Raw genomic sequence first — 19,255 nt, 5'->3', positions numbered from 1 at the left:
TATTAATTTTTTATTCCTTTCCCAAATTTCAGCCGAAATTACCTAAATTTTGGTAATTTCAGCCAAAAAAATCGACATTTCGTGCGTCTTTACCAAATTTCGGCCAAAATTTCGGGATTTCGGCTAGGTCCGAATTTATGTCGAAACCGAAATTTCAAACCATGCCCGCAGGCACCCGCATTTTGTTTTTTTAGTTTCTTTTTTTGTTTTTTTTGGTTCGAGTAGATATGGGGCCGCATTTCCTAACTCGCAATAAAATAGAGGATTTCTCTCTTTTGGAGAGTAATCCAGACATTTTGTGTTACTTCACTGAGAAGCCATCCATACGAACTGTGAGATCAAAGAAAAAGATAAATGGACTGTCTGGATTAAGAGGATGCAACCTAGTATAAAAGGGACAAGGGTTCGTTTGCAATGTGGGGCGGCGGGAGGGGGAGGGGGGTGTATTTCATTCTCATGTTTTAGGGTTTTGAGAGAAACTCGAGAGAGTGAGAGACAAGAGGAAAAGAGAGAGAGAGAGAGAGAGAGAGAGAGAGAGAGAGAGAGAGAGAGAGGCCGGCCGAACATGCTTCCCTCCATAAAAAAAATACTCTTAGGCAAAAAATTGTGGGTTATCCGCGGGTTGACCCAACCCACCTGCAGTGGGTGCGGGTCACCTAAATGCTGACCCGTAGCGATGCAGGTCATTTTTAACCCAAGCTGTTGAACCCGCACCCGCATGTTAACCCAATCCAACTGGCTCATTTGCCAGGTTTACCCCTGTATCAATGTATGGAGATTTTTAAAACTTGTCCTTGTATAACTTGGAGCATCCCATTTGACAATCCAAACCGTTCATATCTCAAGATATTATATAGTGTCCCCATATACTTGAGCATTTTTAAAAAAATTGTAGATGGGTCCACATGGTTCGATGATTCAAACAGCTCATTTGTTGGGCCCGCCTTAATTAGGCTGTGCTTCAAAAAATCATCTCTATAGGATGATCCTAAACCTCCGATCTATAGAGGTTTGCAACTCGTATGTATCTTTAAAGTACCAACATCTCATAGAAAATGACTAAGTAACCTTATCTCATAGAAAATGACCGAGATACCATTATCTCATGAAAATGACGAAAGACACCTACCTCTGACCCGGAAGGGTGTGGCTCTTTGGCGTAAAGTCATGGGTTTGCTCCCCAGTGACGAGCGTTCGAATCCCCCCTTGCTTACCCGATGCGCGTGGTTTCCGGATGATTGCGCGCATCCGTAGGGAAATAGTCCTACCCCCGAAGGGGGTGGGGACACCCTTCGTTACCGAAAAAAAAAAAAAAACTACCTCAAACTGACTAAAATACCCTTATCTCATAAAATCAGAACACCCAAATCTTATAAAAATGACCAAAATACATCCATTTCATATAATATTACTAAAATACACCTATCACATAGAAAATAACCAAAAAACCATCATCTTTCATCATCCATATACCATAAGTATCAGGAGTATGTTTGTATTTTTCTTACGAGATGGGAGTATTTTTACAATTCTCATTGAATAGTTATTTTGGTCATTTTCCATGAGATGGGGGCATGTTGATCATTTTATTTGAGAGGGGTATTTTCATTATTTTCTTATAAGGTAGAGTTGCATGAGCTGTAGGAGGTGTGTGAGACGTGGATCCAATAGGGGGCGCTCGTCGTTTGGCAGTTGCAAGGGCGTCCTTCACTTGATCATTTCTCTAGATAATTTATTCCATGATAGTTTAATATGGGCCTCGGGCTGCAGTTGGATCAAATATCAAGCGCGGTACTGTTCTTGATTAGTTTATCCAACAATCAAACTCTTAATATGGAACAAAAACAAAATTGACAAACGTTCTAAACAAGCTATCCATGACAACATAATACTATATTCAAGATTAGATTATCCAACAATCAAACAATAGAAATTCGCAGCGTCTTGTGACCCTAAATAATGGCTCCTCAATCAAACAATCATAGCTTGCAAATTAGTGTAACTTTCTATCGAGAGCTGCTAGGAAAACACGCTACTCTAAATGAGTCTCCTAATACCAATCTCTATTGTGAAAAAGTGGAGCTGCAAAAGTGCTTTTACAAAATTGATTAGATAATCCCATTTATAAAATAACAAACATATCCGTACTTAGGAACCCCTAGTAATATTAGGGGGTTTGCTAGGGACCCTTGCAGAAGGCATCTCTCACTGGCCGGCTGTTGCATGAGAGAAAAACCACACAGGCTCACTTTCAACAGATTTTGTCTTATTCACTGCAAGGGTGTCAATGGGAGGGCTCCGATGGACTATCCGAATCCAAAGTTAAATGGACAGGACCTAGATACACTGCTAGGATCCATGATCATATTTCGGATCCTGATCATAAAATCTGAAAAAAATAAATAACCGATCGGAACCAGACAACTAATAAAAGCCCGCGAGACAGTCCTAAATTCAATATTATTATATTATTTTATGAAGATACTCTCAATTGTTATAACATGAAGTATTATTATTTCAAGCTTATTTTAGTAAAAAGAAGCATTATCCATTTTTGAGCAATTTTTATTTTCAGTATTCTGTAATTCATCTGACTCAAGTCTTGAGTCACTCTCTTCTCTTCCTTCTCTAACCATTGACTTTAAGTCCCTAATCCTTTGTGTCGTCAGCCGCTACAACTCGCCCTCACCCTCTTTTGAGAATTTTAACCGTGTATAACGTAAGTGGGACCTACTAAGACACTCCGATGGTGGTCCAATTTGAAATGGATCGTGATTGTGACATGGAAGTAAGATCCGAATAACACTCCGAACCTGATCTGACCAATATGGGATTTGAATGGATCGTGATTGAGACATAGGTGGATCCAATCGGAAGTGGATCCATTGCGATGGTCCCTAGCAAATCCCTTTTTTTTCTTACTCAATAAACTACCCAATTATAGTAATCATAGGGTTATAATCATCCAATAGAGTAAATGATGTTTAGGAGATGATATCAGGTAGGGGTGCACCTTGGATCGGGCTCAACCCGAACCCGACGGGTTCAACCCAATTTTGGCTCGGGTTGGGTTGGGAAAAGCCAACCTGATTTAATTTCGGGTTGGGTTTGGGTTGAGGCCTTGGCAACCTGACCCAATCCGAACCCGACCTCCGTCCTCTAATTTTATCATGATTTTTCTTAGGATTATGTATTTTTTTGTTTGGCCCTATATGAAACTGAATCCAACTTGACTCAACCCGGCCCGATTTGGAGGCGGGTTGGGTTAGGGTTGACCATCCTCAACCCGACGCTCGGGTTAGCCGGATCCCCATGCTGATCGGATCCAAAATTTATCTTGTATTCGGGCTGTTCATTTTTTGGACAAACCCGTGATTGGCCTAGTCCCACAGGTCATCATGGGTGCATTACTCGTTTCCATTTCTATACTTCTTTCCGCCAAATGGAGAAGTATTCTAACAGCAATCTCCCATCTCCTAATTTTTCGCGCTAATAAACATTTCACATTTAAAACAAAATCCCAACAACATAAGGTACACAAATCGTACATTGCATCTCTCTCTACCTCTTACCCGTTAGATCCGGATAGAAATTGCTATAAAAAGGTCCACCTTCATTTCAATTTTCTGATTCTAATTCTCTGGCTCTCATCAAATTCAGTTTCAACATAGACCCAAAACTCTGCATTTAAATTCGTCATCCACTTAGTGCGCATGGACCACGTCCGAATTTGGGCTCTTCTGTATGTCCTTTACGAATAATTTGATGGGTTTTTTACCCTTTCTCTATCTCAGTTTTGTGATCTTCTTATCTATGAAAATTCAGATTCACCTCCCTCCATGTCACTCTCTCCACCTGCCCTACTTTGGACTTAAATTTTCTTTTTAGTTCTGTCATTACCCATTGACCAAAATATTTAATTTATGTAATGAACTGGTTTGTTTCTGAAAATGTACCTTGTTTCTGGCTTTTTGTACATGTGGGTCATGGAAATCTCAATGGAGACTATATGAACAGTGCTACAGATTCATTTATTAGGGTCTGTTACTTTTGCTGTTCCTAATCATTGTTTGAATTTCTTTGTTTTTTTATCTATCAGAATGAATAATTAACTTTGTGTTTGCTCCTTTTTTAAGGCTTTAAGCCTGACTAAGATTCGCGATTTCTGTAATACTAGGATGCTCTGGTTCCAATTTGGACATATGTGGGATGACGTAGTAATCCAACTTTTGTCTCTGAATGATCTTTCCCGAATCGTTGTTCTTTCTTAATAAGATAATTTAGTATTTTAGCTTCTATAAATTGAGTTTAATTCTCTATCGATGATCGAGTTTGAACGGAATTCGTTCTGTTAATGGTGTGGGTCTGCCAAAATTTTGTCTCTGATTGATCTTTCCCGAATCCGCGTTCGTTCTTAATAAGTTAATTTAGTCTTTTAGCTTCCATAAGATAATTTAGTCTTTTAGCTTCTATAAATTGATTTTAATTCTCTATCGATGATCGAGTTAGAACGGGATTCGTTCTGTTAATGGGTGAATGAAGATGTGATCTTCTTATTGTTTTAAGTGCTATCAATGGCTTATTCCGCTGAATAAGTGGCTGGTGGATTAGTTTAGATGCTGAGAGAGAGCCTTTGATTTTACATCAGGGTCTCCTTTGCTTGAGTCTATTTTCAACACCCAATATGGAGAAATACTGAGTAGTCTACAGCTGGGTCGGTGTTCAATTTGACCGTGCACATATCTGTCCTTTGTGTTGAATCCTACACCAAATCCTTCTGTTCTGGGAACCCTTGTATCTTCTTCCTTTGCTTTCAAATTAACCTGCCATCTACCTTCATGTCTTGTGAAGTTGTAATGGATGGAAAGTTTTACAAGACAATATAGAGATCATCCCATCTGAGTATAAAAAACAGCGGTGATTAGGTGTTTTTGCGTGCCTTTGTGATTGAGAGAAGCATTCTTCATTGCTGCTTTGTGGGTTTTTGGCATCGGTGTCTAGATTTTATTGGGATGCCATGAGAACCAGGAGAGAAAAGCATTCTGAGGTACACAGCCAGAGCCTTTTACTAGTTCTTGATTACTTGTTTTGCAATTTCATGGTTAAATTTAGGATATCTATTGATTTGGACATCATTATGTATATGCAGAACTTTTGGCCTTCCATTATGATGAAGAAATGGCTAAACATTAAGCCTAAGGTTCACGGCTTCAGCCAAGATGAGATTGATACTGAGACTGAGACTGAGACTGAGGACGATGGTACTGAGACTGAGGACGATGGTACGACAATAAACAGTCTTCTCTTTTGAGATGTTTTTACTGTCTAAGGTAAACAGTTTATTGTCTCTATGATTGATCTTATTGCCTTAACTTCTGTTATTTGTATCTGTTTGAAGAGGCAAAAAGGGTGGACCCAAATCTGTTCACCAGAACGCAAGGAAACCAATCTGCATGTCCAAGTGAAACTTCAGGTAACAGTAAATTAGTATCTCAGACACTTTTCCCTGTTAGGGTCACACATACTTTCTGAATTGCCATTTAACCTTGAAGTTGATATTATTTGATCTTGTCTTGGTATTCTGTTACAAGGTTTGACGTTGAAAAGTTCTCACTCGTGGCTCACACTTATCTGTAACATCATCTTAAAATGTTGGGAGTTGATTCACTACAACTTCAAGTATTTGCCTTATGACACAGTTTGGGTGAAAAAATGGATTTAGCAAGAACCAAGTCTGTTGTGTTCTAGATCCCTTATTTTATCCCCTGAAAGGCTAATTTTTGGGTTCCTTTAAGTTATTCTTGATAGACTAATTGCATTCCTTTCAGTTGGAGAATATACTGATTGATATTTAGATAAGGGGTTGCTAGTTTTGTTGCATCCAGTGAACTGAACTGTTTAACTGCATCATTTACCAACACTTATTTCATAAGATTCTTGAGAAGTTGATAAAACGGGCAAACAATATCACGTTGTTTCTTGCTTCGTCCGCCTAACCATTGGATCCATTGCCTTCTCTTTCGGGCATATGGTTTGAACATTGCATGGACTAGAGGGTTTCATTTCAGTTATAAGCATATTGACATATCAAATTGTTTCGTTTTTTTAATATTCTGAGCTTCATATATCATGGCTTTAATCCACCTAAATTTCTACACTTGAACTGTCCAGAAACTCCATCAGTGGGTTATTTGTTGAGGCGCAAGAGGGGGAAATCGGAAACTTTGCGTGTGCAGTATATAAGTACGAAGGATGTGAGGTTTGGATGTTAATTTTGCTACTAGAATTTGTTGATGAAAACCAAAACCTTTGTTTGTTTATATTTTTATTGCGATGTAGGATAACAATAGGCACATGGAATGTTGCTGGAAGAGTTCCTTATGACGATCTTCAGATTGACGAATGGCTCTGTACAAAAGAACCAGCAGATATGTACATTCTTGGGTGAGTACTTTCTTATTTTAGCCTTATGATTTAATTTTCTTTGAATCTCATGAACAATGATGTTCCATTACTGGCTGTATTAAAAATATCAATTTCAGAAGTTGAATACCAGTTATCTTGGCCCTTCTAGCGAGTATTAACACACACACACACACGGATTTGCTAGCGTCCATTGCAGAAGGCATTTCGCGGATGGGTCGTTGCATGTGAGAGCTGCCACTCAGGCTCATTTTTCAGCGGATTTTGTCTTCATTCATGAGGTGGCTGCTCTCACATGCAACAGCCCATCCGTGAAATGCCCCCACATAAATTCAGAAATGATACACTTATGCACTCACCATGCTTTGAGTTATATTCTGTAGTTTGCATTTTCGCTATGAATGTAGTTTGTATACAGTTTCAATGTCTTGAAGATGAGAAGTTTTAGGATGACATTGTGATTATATCATGGTTTCACAGTTTCCAAGAGGTAGTTCCTTTAAATGCTGGGAATGTACTGGGAGCGGAGGATACAAGGCCAGTCCCAAAATGGGAGGCAATCATTCGTAGAACACTTAACAAGTCATCGCAACCCCAAAAAAAATACAAATGTTACAGCGCCCCTCCCTCTCCAGTAATGAGGACATCTTCTACTGCTGATGCGCTTGCAGATGAGATTGGTGATGGTGATGTCTTTAAAAGAGAAGACTTATGTGAAGTGATCAATTTGGGAAACAAGTTTCAGATAAAGAGAATCTATGACATTGACAGTGACAGTAGAGTAGACTGGCCAGAACGTTCGTTAGATAAAGCGCCTAAAGTTTTGTCTTCTAGCACAAAGTTAAGGAGAGTCTTGAGCAGTTCTGGAAGAATTGGCTTTGATTGGATGGAAAAGCCCCTAAATCTCAATTCTCAAAGTTTAGCATTAGAAGGTGGATTGAAACGAGTGCACCACAGTTCAGGAAATCTTGGATTGATCTGGCCAGAGCAGCCGTCTGAACTGATTGATTCATTGTTTGATGCTTTTGGTGAGGAAGAGGATCCTTCTGAAAAAGCAGAAGGGAAATGTGAAAATAAAGACAGTAGAGGATGTGTGAAGGGTCATGCTAGATATGTACGTATTGTCAGCAAGCAGATGGTGGGGATCTATGTATCAGTTTGGGTTCGTAAAACATTGAGGAGTCATATAAACAACTTGAAGGTTTCTCCAGTTGGAGTCGGGCTTATGGGTTACATGGGAAACAAGGTCTTGTTCTCTTTTTCACACTGAATAATTCACCTGAATGTATGAACCAATTTATGAACACATTTAGCATGGATACTACTTTTTATCTAATTTATATCACCTGTTGTAATGCAGGGATCTGTTTCTGTTAGTATGACTCTTTTCCAAACATGGTTATGCTTTGTTTGCTCTCATCTTACATCTGGTCAAAAAGAGGGTGATCAACAGAGGCGTAACTCCGATGTTTATGAAATCTTACGACGAACACAATTCTCTTCAGTCATTGATACTGGTCAGCCACAGACAATTCCCTCACATGAGTAAGAATTTCCAAACCATCATCATTTCCATTTTATGTCAATTCTCAGTGCTAATGTTATGGTCAAGTGTGTTCTTAAAAGGCACGCCATTTACATGTTCATGTGATGATGATTTTTGTTTGAAAATGTTATCTGAACTTGCACAAATCATCAGGATATTTAAGATCGTTACGAGATGTTACAAGCAACTATTTGATGGTCACACCACCTAGCTGGAATCTAAATTGAAGCTCCTAGATGGTTATTATATAAGTTCAAGAATAATGAGAAACAATTTGATGATTCAAATATGTTGAGGAAAAATTTATAAATAACATATGGGAAAAAATTATAACCTAAAATGGTTTTGGTTTGGAAGTCATTTTAGTTGATGTAGGAACTCCCCACAAGCACCTTTGGCCTTTCTTTTTCCTATGTGTGCACTTTCGTGTGGAGTAAAATGTGATTGTCTTTCTCTGAATGTGAAACAGTCAGATTTTTTGGTTTGGGGATTTGAATTATCGTCTCAATATGTTGGACACTGACATAAGGAAGCTTGTTGGTGGGAAACAATGGGATGAACTTATAAACAGTGATCAGGTAAGGTTTCCGCTACTTAAAGAATAACATAAGTGTTTGTGTTGGGTGTAAGCAATCACTTTGTTTTCCAACATTTATGTGCTAACATTGTTAGTACTAGCAATAATAAAAATGTTGGATTGTATAATGAGGAATGTCACAGCTATGCGTAGAGCTTCGACGTGGGCGTGTATTTGATGGTTGGAAGGAAGGGGTGATTGAATTTCCTCCCACTTACAAGTATGAATTCGGCTCGGATAGATATGTTGGAGAAAACCCAAAAGAAGGTGAGAAGAGGAGATCTCCAGCCTGGTAAGCTTGAATCTGCGTTGCCTGGAATGCTTACAGATAAAAGTGAACTTGAAATAATAAAGATACAAATTGAAAGGAATCTTAGTTTGTTATATGAAATTTTCTTACGAAAAAAAGACTAATGGTTGCTGAATAATGAAAGTGAAAATAGTACTAGGGAAACTCAAAAATACTTAATTAATGCTTTCTTTGTCACGAACTGCCTAAAGCACATGTCCTTGATCAGAAAACCATCATAACTACGTGATGTATTGAACCTGCAATGTATGTGTACATGGTGTTACTTCACTAAATTAAGAAAAATTACTTGGCTATAAATTCAGCTCATACAAGTAAGGAAACTTATGTTGCTCGTTATCATCAGCCCTTCAACTACATATTTTCCTACTTTACTATGCTTTTTTCATCAACATGCAGGTGTGATCGTATACTATGGCTGGGAAAGGGCATCAAACAACTTTCTTATGAGGGAGCCGATATAAGGCTCTCAGATCATCGCCCTGTTAGCTCAATTTTCTCTGTTGAAGTCGAAGTTTTTGACCATCGGAAACTCCGTAGGGCTTTAAACTTCACAAATGCTAGAATCCTCTGTGAAGATCTCCTTGAGGAGGGGAGTGAAAGTGACGTGCAAGTGGAAAGCTTCACAAATATCAGGTAATTAATAGTATCAACCATCATCAACTTTGTGTTCGAGGAAGAAGTGAAATGAAGAGTATGGGAGGACATACTGTTGTGAAAAGCCCCAAATAACAATATGCGATTTCAATGGCAAAGCAAAATGAAAGAACAAACACAAGCAAAACACACAAAGACACAAAGATTTATGTGGTTCGGAAGAGCCTACGAGAAGATCCATTATAAGAGCAAGAGATTATAAGAGAAGATCAGTATCTCTCAACCCAACCCACAAGAAACCCTAATACACCCCTTTTCCCTTCTTGAGCTCCCAACCCTCCTATCAAAAACAAGAATCCAAGATAAGTCCTAAAACCCCTTTTAGATAAAGCGAGCCATAACTTATTCTTATAGGGCCGAAAACACTTAAAACGGGCTGCATCCGGGTTGAACACAATATTTCGGACCCCAACCGCGTTGAATTCAAGACATCCAACTCAACACATAGCAACATCTCTACCTAGTAAAATGATTGAAAACACTGTCGAATCTTGTGCCCAAGTGGCAAATAGCCCATAGCCAAGATGTCCACCTTTGATATTGTGTCTTTGATCCTAGCTTAACCATAAAAGGAGGAAATTTTGGAATGAAGTAGAGTCAAGCCTGAGACGAAAGGAGTAGAGTGACCAGACTTTGCTATTGTAATTACCACCAACAGGAATCTTTACTGTTGCATTGGTCTTAGATTCTTGTTTCCATAGAGTGGCATCATCAAAGAAATATTCTGCAGAATCATGAAGGTTTGTATTAATGTGGGTTTGTTCATTTTTTGCAGGGAAAGCTTGTTTTAGAAGGGCACTTGGGTGCTTTAACTGCGCTTCTCATCTGCAGACAGTTTTTAATGAAAAATCTCGCAACCAAAAGATCCACTTGTTGAGTTGGAGTCCAGCGGCAAATAGAAAGAATTCAAGCAATGGAAAAGGGTTTGAAGTCTGTTGAAGTTGGTTATAGGTAACTGAGTAACTGCAAGAAACTGAGGGGAAACCCCAGAGCTGAACTTGCATACCAGTAGTGTTACTGCACTAAAACTTTCTTAGAAAATCAATAGAATTGAGAAAAACATACAAATCTTCTTTTTTATTAGTTAAATAAAAAGTCAGCTGAGTATAGGATTTTGATTTTGGAAGAAACATTATTTAGATGAACTCTATATTCTTTGTGGACAATGTTTTGTATATTATATATTTTTTTTCTTGTGGAATTTTATTGTAATTACCCTACAGAATTCGACTAATCCAGAAAAAAAAAGGTAACTTAGAGACTGTAAGTCTGGCATTTATATCAATGATTTTTTATAAAATTTTCTACAGTTAATTACTGATGATTATTGAAACTTTGAAATCTAGTAGAGAAAATGTGGCAGTAACCCGTTAATGAAAATTTTGTTTTGGATTTTGATAACCACTCACCGACATTTAACTCTTGTTTGTTTTGGGTTTTGATAATCGATTTTGAGTCCAAAACCGATTCTTGGCAAAATTTGGCATCTGTTCGCAGTGTATAATTGATTTTAGACTCAAATTGATTCTACATCCCAGCAATATGCGTATTTTTATTCCGATGTAGAATTGATTTTTGCCTAGAATCAATTCTATAACTGTGAACCAAATGCTCAATTTTGCCAAGAATCAGTTTTGGAATGAAAATTGATTCAAAACAAAAAAACAAACAGGGCTTTAGTAATTGATCTATTAAGATCCACTTCTCATCAATGCATGATCAAGGCTCTTAACCAAACTTACTTTGTGCTTACTAAAACCAGTAAATTTATAGAACTCATTACCAACCCTTAATTAAGAGAACTCTAAGCTAATGGAATTCTCGACAAGCTAAAATCCTATGATTTGTGGACACATACACGAGTGTCGCATGTCGACACAGACATGGAGTGTCAGATACGGCAAACTCCCAAATTTTAGAAACGGAGACACGGCTAAAATAGAAAGTACATATAATCATGATTTGTGGATATAGATTCATGTGCCAGGTATCTACATGGAAACCCTTAAAAATCTAGAAATAGTGGCACACTCGTACACTTGCGTACATATAAATTTACGTAACACCTCTAGCAGTACATTTAAGTGTCTAAAGGAGTGTTGAGACGTGGACATGGGTGTCGTGTCGGACACGACATGCGTGTCAACAATAAATTCCAAGTGTCGGCCAAATCATATCTAAACAACAATAAATTCCAAGTGTCGGCCAAATCATATCTAAACAACAATAAATTCAAAGTGTCGGCCAAATCATAGCTAAAAACAAGCAAGATAAAAACTTATAATAAGTAGTAAAATTTGACTTCAAACTGAGATTTAACCCTCTAAATGATCTGTTTAATTTTGAGATGCTTCCAAACAGCCACTATGTAGGTCTTGCCGACCTCTTTCCAACTGTATGCATTAATAGTGATTCTGATAAACATAACCAAAGTTACACCCTTCGGTCGGCAATGTTACTTGTCCTTTCGGCCCAAGTTTCTTTTGATCCAGGTGTACCACGTAGTCATCTGTCATAACCCTCTACATGTTCTACATCATGATGTCAGCCATTGTAAAGTGTAAACTCTTATTTTTGGTGAGACTAGACTCAGTCATCCCAAAGGTTCGATGACCTCTTCTCTTTGTTTGAGTCATGAGTTGTAGTAGTCATTTTCAAGACGCTTGTTGTCAAAATCACCACTAAATCAATGGCTTTCTTGCCACCAAACCGTGACCTTGTCATTTTTCTCAAATCCATGTCGGTTTGGTTTTTCGTGCTGATGTTTTTTTCTTTTGACAGTTCTCCCTATCTCTAAATATTTAACTTGTTTGGGTCATTGTCTGCATTTGAAGTTTCCTACTTACATGGATAAATAGACTTTAATGAAGGGGAGTCACTGATTTTCTTATTCTATTAGACTTCGTTGTATTTGTATTGTTCTGTTACGTGCCTAACCAATACATTATACTAGGTTGGGTCCCACCTAGTTCAATCCGTTCATCTCACAATAACACTAGATACTAGTCTAACATATGCAAGTAGACCCCTGTGGTTTCAATTTGTATAAGGTAGGCTCCCTCTTTTGAAACACTATCAATGCTAATGAAGACCCCATACACTCCTCCAAACCCCCCATACCCGTATCCAAACACTACCAAAAACACAGTGGGCCTACATTGTTTGGATGATCCAAAGCGTTCATTTGATGGGCCCTGACATAGATAGGGTGTGCCCAAAAAATCAGCTCCATAGGATCATCCTAACCCTTCAATCTGTGGACGAACAGTCAATTGAGGGGGTCTACCTTACACAAATTGAAACCACAGGGGTTCTACTTGTAACTTTTTAAACATTAGGGTTAAGTTAAATGTGTTAGAAACCACAAGGGGTCTAAGTGTATTTTTCCCAAAAAGAAAAACTTGAACTTCCGCTTTCAAATTTAATTATGAGGGACATTCAATTTATTATAATCTCTCTCTAAATAAGTCATAACCATATCATTTCCCTCTAAATCATGCAAAGCAAAAAAAAATTATCAGAAATGTTATTCCTACATCCAAATGGGGGCCTTAGAGATGATGTAAAGAGGAGGAATATAAAGCCCATGCTTTATTACACAAGTCATATTCATGTCTGCTGTCTTGCAGGTGAACACCACTTCTAAATAGGGCTGCAACTCGGGTCAGGCGGGTCGGGTTTTGGAGAACCCAACCCTACCCGAGAAATATCTCGGGTCGGGTCGGGTTTTTTTTCGGAAAACCCACGATTCCCAAACCCGGCCCTACCCATGATAAATCTCGGGTAGGGTCGGGTCGGTTCGGGTTTTTTCACGTTGACGCAATTTTTTAAGAAAAATTCTTGTTTCAGAAGGCAACTCAACTCATAGAAGCTGAAATTACACTCACATTACACTTGAATCAAACAATGATGTAATTACACTCACATTACACTTGAATCAAACAATGTTGTAATCAAACAATGTTGTAATTACAATCAATGTTGAATCAAACACTTGAATCAACTCAACTCATAGAAGCATAAATTACACTCACACACAATAACAGTGGGTGCGTGGGTTTTCACTTTTAACTTTTAACTAACAATAGAAAAAAATGTACATACTATAACTTATGTAACTCGGGTCGGGTCGGGTCGGGCCCCTTCAAACCCGGCTCGACCCGAGATTCATGCGGGCTTTTGAATGCTCAACCCGGCTCGACCCGAAACCCATGAAACCTGAACCCAACCCAGGCTATTTTCAGGTCGGGTCGATGCGGGTCGGGTAAAACCCGGCTCGAGTTGCAGCCCTACTTCTAAATATAGACCTGCCAGTTAGTAGTGTTAAAATTTTATTTGGGGGAAATGATATTTCCACCCCATTTTCCCACAATTTTCCACCCGTTTTGTTTGTCTTTCCATTTTCAATAAAAGGAAGTAGATATGTAATCATTTTTAGGAAAAGGCAAACCATAGGGGGTGGAAATAGTGGAAAAGGGGGTGGAGATATCATCTCCCTTTATTTAGGACATGGCCTGCTCGGCTGAAAATCTTTTTATTTCTCTTGAAATATTTCATGGCGAAATTTTTTCACAGGAAATAGACACGGTGTAGAATGGATTGTTATTTTTTTTCCAAGGTTTTTGATGAAAACTGTTTACCAAAAAAGGGTCATCAAACCTCAGAAAATTTGATTTCCATGGAATTTTTTTCAGAATTTTATAGTGTAGCGAAACGTGGTAACTCCTGTGCGTGTCTCCAAGGACGGAAAAGTCCCTTGGGGGAGATCTTGATAACCCCGGTGTGCCTTCAAGGACGGAAAATTCCCTCAGGGAAGATCTCGTAATTCCCACATTGCCGCCACATGGAGGGGAGATTGTTGGGGGTTCCACGCAAAAGCAAAAGATCCCACATAAGAAAAGTAAAGAGATGTGGATGGACTTATAAGGGATTTGGCACCCTTCCCTTAACGGCTAGCTTTTAAGGGGAGTTCTACCCGGGTACCTACAAATGGTATCAGAGTTGGAGCGTGGTAACTCCTGTGTGGTTTCGAGGACTGCAAAGTTCATCGGGAAAGATGTTGGTAACCCTGGTGTGCCTCCGAGGACAGGAAAGTCCCTTGGAGAAGATCTTGTAGTTCCCACATTGCCGCCGCGTGGAGGGGCGAGATTGTCCACGTTGCTTCCACGTGGACGGGGAGATTGTTTGGGGTTTCCACACAAAAGGAAGGCTAGTTTAGTAAAACCCAAGAAAAAGTCCCATAGGTCATTAAAACAACCGGAATTCCCGACCAAGAAACATTTGTCATCCCTAGGTTGCTTAAACTTAAACTAATTTCAAGATGAGTGTTATTGAGAAATTATATGATAAGTGGGCGTACAAACACGTAAAGGTTGTAAGATGAAAGCACCACCCCTGATATTTGATCCAACAGCAGCTTCTCAAAAACAGCCGACTCTCTCTCCCGTTCAGTACCTTTTCCCATGTCTTTTTGTTAGTAGTCGAGATCTCCCTGGTCTCTTCTAAGGGTGCCCCTTTGTTTTCTCTATTGCTTAAGAATAACAAACTAATGAACGTTACTATATATACTTGGTATTCAAGAGAGGAGTTGAGAATAAGGAAGAGAAACTTAGGTGTATGAAAAATGGTGGAGAGAGAAGAAACAAGACTAGATATGGGTGGGTCTATACCGGTATAGAGTGTCCAAAATCTAGCTGAAAACAAATTAAATCACATCCCTCATAGGTATATCAGGCCTGAAATCCAGCTTGATCAACTTTCTGACGTTGATCAGCAGCACTCAATCCCAGTCGTTGATCTAAGCAGACTCCTGGAGGACCCACCATCTCCTCAGGGGGGCACGAGGAAATGGACAAGCTTCATTGGGCTTGCCAGAGTGGGGCTTCTTCCAGGTCTATCTATCTTAACCATCTCCTTTTCATATCTCTATCTATTTAAGGGTGCGGACTCAACCCGAACCCAACAGGTTCAACCTGATTTTGGCTTGGGTTAGGTCAGCATTTCCTCGGGTTGGAAAATGCCAACTCGATTTAATTTTGGGTTGGGTTAGGGTTGAGGCCTTGAGGAAGTCAACCTAACCCGAACCCCACCCGCTAATTTTTCAATGATTTTTAAAATCTTTAGCCTTGTTTGGATCACAAGAAAAGCATTTCTCATGAATTTTTTGTCTCGGGGAAATGTTTTTCCTTTATCTATTTAGGGGAAGATAATAAGATTATGATTAATTTAGAAGGATATCATTGTAAATTGAAGGTTCCTTTGGCTAAAAAATTGAACAGGGTTGGGTCGAGTTATGTTATTTCATGTGTAAAATAGTAGGAAAATTAAAAAAATATTCTTCCTTTCTAGAATTTTCCAAGCAGAGACCCACCTTCCACTCCTACAATCTACAGCAAGTAGGAAAAAAGAAGGAACAATGCTAAAGTGAGTACAAAGTTAGGATTTTTAAGTTGAAAGGAGTTTCACCTGACACTGTTAATAAGTGAGAAATACAGCTCTTTCTAGGAGGTTTTGTGATACTATCAGCTACTTGTGCCATTCTTAATATAGTTGGGTTTTTCTTCAGCTGATAAATCATGGAGTCTGTGAAGAAGTAATGGAGAGAATGAAGAGTGAAGTAGAGGAGTTCTTCAAGCTGACATTAGAAGAAAAGAAGGCTTATTCCCAGCTACCAAACAGTATAGAAGGCTATGGCCTAGCCTTTGTTGTCTCAGAGGAACAAAAACTCGACTGGGGAGACATGCTTTTCCTTCTTCCCAGACCAGTTCCTCTAAGAAACATGAGATTCTGGCCTACTCATCCCCCTTAAGTCAGGTAAATAAGAAAAAGAACTGCCAAAAACACTTATGTCAATCTGTCTCACAGAGAAGGGAAAAAAAGGTTAAAAGCATGTCAAATCAATCAAAACTCAAGTGGTGGATGTGTTTATAAATCTATTTGGTGGCAATATCACCATCCAAACTATATAACCCAACTGCTCATATCTATTTAGCTTGTCTACATATAATTTCAGCGAAACATTGGACAAGTACTCATCAGAACTGCAAAGAGTGGCAATTTCTCTGTTGGTTTTGATGGCCGAGAACTTGGGGCTTGATCCCAAGAAGCTGACGGACATGTTCGATGATGGGGCGCAAGGAATGCAAGGACTGAGGATGAATTACTACCCGCCATGTTTAGAGGCAGACAAGGTTTTGGGCCTCTCTCCACACTCAGATGCTACAGGCCTAACTTTGCTCCTTCAAGTTAATCAAGTACAAGGATTGCAGATAAGGAAAAATGGGAGATGGGTCCCTGTTAAAGCGCTTCCTGGTGCTTTAATCGTCAACATCGGTGACATCCTTGAGGTAATTCCAATATGGTTTTAAATTTCCATTGCAATTGACACAAAATGACCAAAATGTTTTTGGTTCCATCCCTATCAAAACGCATACGGAAACCAAAATCATAAGTGCATTAATGGTATACCATATCACATAATTATAATTATAAGATTTGTATGTTAAGTGTGATCTGTATGCATTATATATAAATATTTATACGAATTACATGTGAATTGTAGTACGTACTGCATTCAGTATGTAAGACAACAATTGTCACTAGGTGTTCGATGTTATTAAATCATTATTGATAATTGTCTTGTTTATGTGATGGTTTTTAAGTGTGTATTTGTATTTATTCTACCATCCCTGAAGTTTCATCTTAAAATTCTATCATTAGCATATATTTCCATATGTTGATGTGATTTACAAGATTTCAACTGAAATTTCCAGCCGAAACTGAAATGTTTCCATTTCAGTGCTGTCAGAAACTGAAATTTAAAACCTTGAATTCCAGCACTACTACATTAACACAAAATTTTCCAGCATTACATCATTCCATGTCAAAGTAGAAAGAAACAATAACAAAACCCTTTTTCTTACATGCCTGATATGGCAAACGTACCGCGACAAGCAATCAAGAACCTGTGATAATATTCCTGTTCATTTGCATGTTTGCAGATACTGAGCAATGGGAAGTATAAAAGCATCGAGCATAGCGCTGTCATAAACACTGAGAAGGAACGTCCATCGATTGCCGCATTTCACAGCCCAACGATTGATGCCACCGTCGGTCCTCTTCCAGATCTTGTGAAAGGGGGTGATGCATATTATATGAGTCTTGGCCATAAAGAGTACGTGAAACGCATCGTCTCCAGTAAACTCGATGGCAAGAGCCTCTTGGATTTCATGAAGCTGAAGAAATGAAGGGACATCTGTAGTCTAAGTTGATTCTCCTACAGTGTTAACAAAGAGACTATCAATTATAGCAAATACATGATGATCTATTGTGTTTCTAAGAGTTAAGGGGGGAATACATATGGCTTTTATATTGCATGTTGAATTCAAATTATTTCCAGAACTACGCACAATTCAAGTTAGACATGATTTACTTTGAAAGAAGAGATGTTATCATCAATGTCTTCAACATCTTTAAGCTGTTCAAAAGAATGCCTGTCATCTGTAACCCACTGCAATAGAAAAACCACATGTGAAATCAATAAGGGAGAATTTATACAGTCAGTGTGAGTAAAGTCTGGGTATTTTTTGAAATGAACAGTGGGGATGAACCAAACCGTTCATTTATTGGGTCACAATGCAATTAGGTCATACACCGTAGATCATTTCCTTAGGATGATCCTAACCCCCGATCTATAGAGGGACTGCACATTATGATAGAAAGGATCTTTGGAACGAATGCTTTGCATGGCCAATGGTTTGCTTCTTCTTCTTTTTTTCTCGTTGTTTTCACTGGAACTGTTTCTTTAGATGGACCCCAATGTATTGAGGTGCCTTGGAGAAATGATTTGGGGACCCAGTTGGTCTAAACTCAAAACAATTTTGGGCCAACATCCTTGGGACGCATTGGTGTTTGAGGAGAATATTTGACCATTGATTTTAGGCTTTAAAAAGTTTAAAAAGAGATTGTTTTGACAGATTATTTTTGCGAGCCTTGATCAAGCGGATAATATCTTTTAGCATGAGGCCAATGCTCACTGTCTTTTCATTAAAGTGCTAAACACCGGTGATTCGTTAACAATTCAAATACATATATTTGTTTGTAGCCACTACTGTGGTCATAGAGAATGGATTTTCAGATTTTTAGTTTCAAGATGTAAGATTGACTGCAGCTCAAAGAGCACTAAGCAGAATATTGCTAAGTGCTCGACCTACTTTTTTTGTAGAATGAACGACGGGGATAGGAATTGAAGATACAATGAGAGCTGGTTCGAACGACTACTATTCCGGGTTGATCTGCCAATCCTGTCCAGTTGCAGTCACAGACTCCCCTAAAGCGAGACTCACAACTAAGATCCATTTAAGAGGGTCTAGCTCACTAGAATCACATGAAAACCATGAAAGCCAGTTGCTGAGGAAAAGAGAAGGGATTCAAGGACAGTTTCAAGCAGCTTCTTCGGGCTGGCAAGAATCACAGATTTCGACTATTGAATAAGGAAACCTTTCCTTAAAGCTGGCCGGATCAAAGATTGGATTGGCTATCTTTCCCTCTTATCTTCTGAAATATAGATGGTCCCAGGCTACACCGGCCGCTCTTGGCTCTATCTTCTCAAACATTGCTCTTAAGTATTTACACGCTTCAAAGACTTTACTAGAATTGCAAGAATAAAAATAACAAAGTGCAAGACAGCCAAAGATAAAACACACATATACATGTTTCACCACAAAGTGTGGCTATATCCACA

The 19,255-nt window shown here is 38.7% G+C and overlaps 1 protein-coding gene and 1 pseudogene across 6 annotated transcripts; both read left to right on the top strand.

Annotated features, from left to right (window-relative positions):
- Window positions 1–3,555: 3,555 nt before the first annotated feature.
- LOC143878788 (type I inositol polyphosphate 5-phosphatase 2-like) lies at window positions 3,556–10,798 on the top strand. 6 transcript variants are annotated; one of them, XM_077381022.1, is made up of 11 exons: window positions 3,576–5,047; window positions 5,150–5,282; window positions 5,399–5,473; window positions 6,172–6,259; window positions 6,340–6,444; window positions 6,904–7,669; window positions 7,784–7,968; window positions 8,439–8,547; window positions 8,690–8,838; window positions 9,256–9,492; window positions 10,289–10,798. In XM_077381022.1, the coding sequence occupies exons 1-11, from the start codon at window positions 5,018–5,020 to the stop codon at window positions 10,302–10,304; spliced, it is 1,893 nt and encodes a 630-aa protein (XP_077237137.1). In that variant the 5' UTR covers window positions 3,576–5,017; the 3' UTR covers window positions 10,305–10,798. The 6 variants fall into 6 exon arrangements, 4 of the variants coding, with proteins under 4 accessions (XP_077237149.1, XP_077237141.1, XP_077237144.1 ...); XR_013251091.1 differs by lacking the exon at window positions 10,289–10,798 and having other exon boundaries at window positions 3,556–5,047; window positions 8,700–8,813; window positions 9,256–9,389; XM_077381026.1 differs by lacking the exon at window positions 10,289–10,798 and having other exon boundaries at window positions 3,558–5,047; window positions 8,690–8,813; window positions 9,256–9,467.
- Window positions 10,799–15,166: 4,368 nt separating this feature from the next.
- Window positions 15,167–17,759, top strand: LOC143886921 (S-norcoclaurine synthase 1-like; annotated as a pseudogene).
- The last annotated feature ends 1,496 nt before the right edge of the window (window positions 17,760–19,255 follow it).

The sequence above is a fragment of the Tasmannia lanceolata genome, unplaced genomic scaffold (assembly GCF_043159265.1).
Source record: "Tasmannia lanceolata isolate RefF3 unplaced genomic scaffold, GAP_Taslan_0.1 ptg000002l, whole genome shotgun sequence".
NCBI lineage: Eukaryota > Viridiplantae > Streptophyta > Magnoliopsida > Canellales > Winteraceae > Tasmannia > Tasmannia lanceolata.
Note: the sequence above shows the minus strand (reverse complement) of the source record. Positions and strands in the feature narration are given on the sequence as shown.